We start from the raw sequence: 2311 nt of genomic DNA, 5'->3' as shown, positions 1-2311 counted from the left end.
GCTGCTGAGATCCCTGCAGCTCCTGCAGCTGAGATTCCAAGGAAGCCCTCAGAGATCCCTGCAGTTCCTGCAGCTGGGATCCCTTGGGAGCCTGCAGCTGTGATTCCCAGGAAACCTGTAGCAATCCCTTGGGAAGCTGCAGCTGGGATCCCCAGGATTCCTCCAGTGGGGATCCCTTGGGAGCCTGCAGCTGGGACCCCCGGGAGTCCTGCAGTCGACATCCCCAGGATCCCCGCAGCTGAGATCCCCAGGATTCCGGCCGTTGAGATCCCATGCGAGCCCACAGCTGGGATCCCCCCGATTCCTGCGGCTGGGATCCCTTGGGAAGCTGCAGCTGAGACCCCCAGGGAGATGAGCCCCCTGTGCTTTGCCGATGGGGCCTCTGCCAGGCCCAGCTCTCTGGATGTGACCTGGCCCGAGATGTACGATTACTTGTTCTGTGATTCCCAGGAGGAGGAGGACGAGCTGGGGAGCTCCGTGGAGGGGTGGAAATCCCCCTTGCAAAGGGAATTCTGCTGGCCCGAGCTGTACGAGCACTTTTTCAACGAACCAGAAGGAAGCAGGAAAAAAGGCAAAGCTAAAGACAGGAAAAGGAAGAAGTTCAGCAGCTTGGACCATGCTGGGCTGCAAAAGGAGGATCCCAGCCCGGCTACAGGCAAGGACACCGTGTTTATCCCAATCCCTGACGTGTATGGACATTGCTTCCCAGAGAGAGCCCAGAGCAGGATGGGCTGGAGAGGGATTTTCTCAATGGCTCCGGCCTCCGAGGTGAAGAAAGCTGTGGGGGCTCTGAAGTCCCTGCTGCAAAGGCAAATCCAGCTGGGAGGAGGCCAAGCCCCAGCATCCCAGGCCCTGGTGCCCAGAGGATCCGGAGAGAAGCTCGCCCTGGTCCCGCTGGGAGGAGCCCAGGTGTGGCCGGGAGATGCAGGCACGGCCCTGGCCCTGAGAGGTAAACCCCGTTGTCCCCTGCAGGGACATGGCCCAGGCTGTGTCACCCTGGCTGGCCCTTGGGATGCTCCCTCTGTCCCCTCTGGCTCTCCCTTGGGATGCTCCCTCCCTCTGTCCCCGTGCCAAGCGGGTGCTGCTGGCCAGGTCCCCCAGCACTGCAGGCATGAGCAGGTAAAATTTGGGATTGTAAAACCCACTCCAGAGGCCTCAGAGGTCACCTGGACATTGCCTGTTCCTGGAGGCAGGTGGGAGAAATGGGAATAAAGGGAGAAGTTTGGCCCATGAGGACAGGCAGGGATTTATCTTTGAGCTTAAATGATGCTCAGAGCCTCAGAGTTAATATTAAACCCAAACAACGAGGGAGCCATCCCGAAGGGAGCCTCAAAATCGAGCTTCCAGTCTGTTTGCACGGAGAAAAACCCCTTTGGGGTGGTCACAGCTGATTAACAAGCCGGTTTTAATTGAAAGCCTGATCAAATGAGTAGGAGCAAGAAGAACCTGATCTTGACATAGGCCTGCAAGTTGTTCCAGGCTGGAACGGCAGCGGGGCAGGGAGCGCCGGGCCCTCAGGGATGTCCTCGTCCCTGGAGGAGGCAGGGAGCAGGAGTGGGGTGGGGTGGGATGCACGGAGGGATGCTGAGCACTCTCGGATGCTGTCCCAGAGCTGGCTGCGCCTCGGGACCTCGGCGACAGCAAGGGGAGCTTGCCCGAGGCCCCAGGAATTGCTCTGTCCTAAATCTGCTCCCCAGACCCAATTCCAGCCTCCAGAGAGAGCTGGGGAGATCCTCAGGGAGGTGGTGAGGCAGCCTGGGGTGGCTTTAACAAACATTTCCCTGGCGTTTTTAACAAAGTGTGAGACTGAGAGGGGTGACAGATGAGCCACTGTCCTTCGGGACTGCGCCCGAGCCCTGGCCAGACCCCTCTGACTGCACCTCTGTTGCAAAAACACCTTCAGGGACGATTCCCTGGGAGCACCAGGGATTTGCTGTCCCAGAGGGCGGGGAGGGGAGGCAGAGGAGGTGGCACAAAGCCCCCAGAGCTCGTGCTCCTCTCGTGGCAGGGGCAGCAGAGAACCCCCGGGTGCTGAGCCACAAGGACATGTGCCTCGTGTTCTGCGCCTTCGCGTCCTGGGCCGTGAAGACATCTGACCTGCAGGCTCCGGATGCCTGGAAGACCAGTACGTACAGTGCCCGCCTGGAGAGGGGTGGGAAGGGCTCTGGGGGGCACTTGGCAGGGAGAAAAGCTGGGATATTTATACCTGCAGCTGCCTGTGGGGAAGTGCAGCGTTTTCCTGCTTTTCCCAAGTGCTTTCCATGCTTTCTGTCTCCTCCGCTCCCGGCTCCTGCTCGCTTCCTTTGTGCTT

General features: G+C 59.8%; 1 protein-coding gene across 1 annotated transcript in view; it reads left to right on the top strand.

The window, feature by feature from the left end:
- The first annotated feature begins 6 nt into the window (after nucleotides 1–6).
- Nucleotides 7–2311, top strand: part of PERM1 (PPARGC1 and ESRR induced regulator, muscle 1) — a 5432-nt gene continuing 3127 nt past the window's right edge. The window contains exons 1-2 of the mRNA XM_017744100.1: nucleotides 7–949; nucleotides 2009–2125. Of these exons, the coding sequence (XP_017599589.1) occupies nucleotides 352–949; nucleotides 2009–2125 (715 nt within the window). The 5' untranslated portion in view covers nucleotides 7–351. The remainder of the gene's footprint in view (nucleotides 950–2008; nucleotides 2126–2311) is intronic.

This window comes from Corvus brachyrhynchos, unplaced genomic scaffold, assembly GCF_000691975.1.
Source record: "Corvus brachyrhynchos isolate BGI_N302 unplaced genomic scaffold, ASM69197v1 scaffold68, whole genome shotgun sequence".
Lineage (NCBI taxonomy): Eukaryota > Metazoa > Chordata > Aves > Passeriformes > Corvidae > Corvus > Corvus brachyrhynchos.
This window is presented reverse-complemented; position numbering and strand designations above follow the sequence as displayed.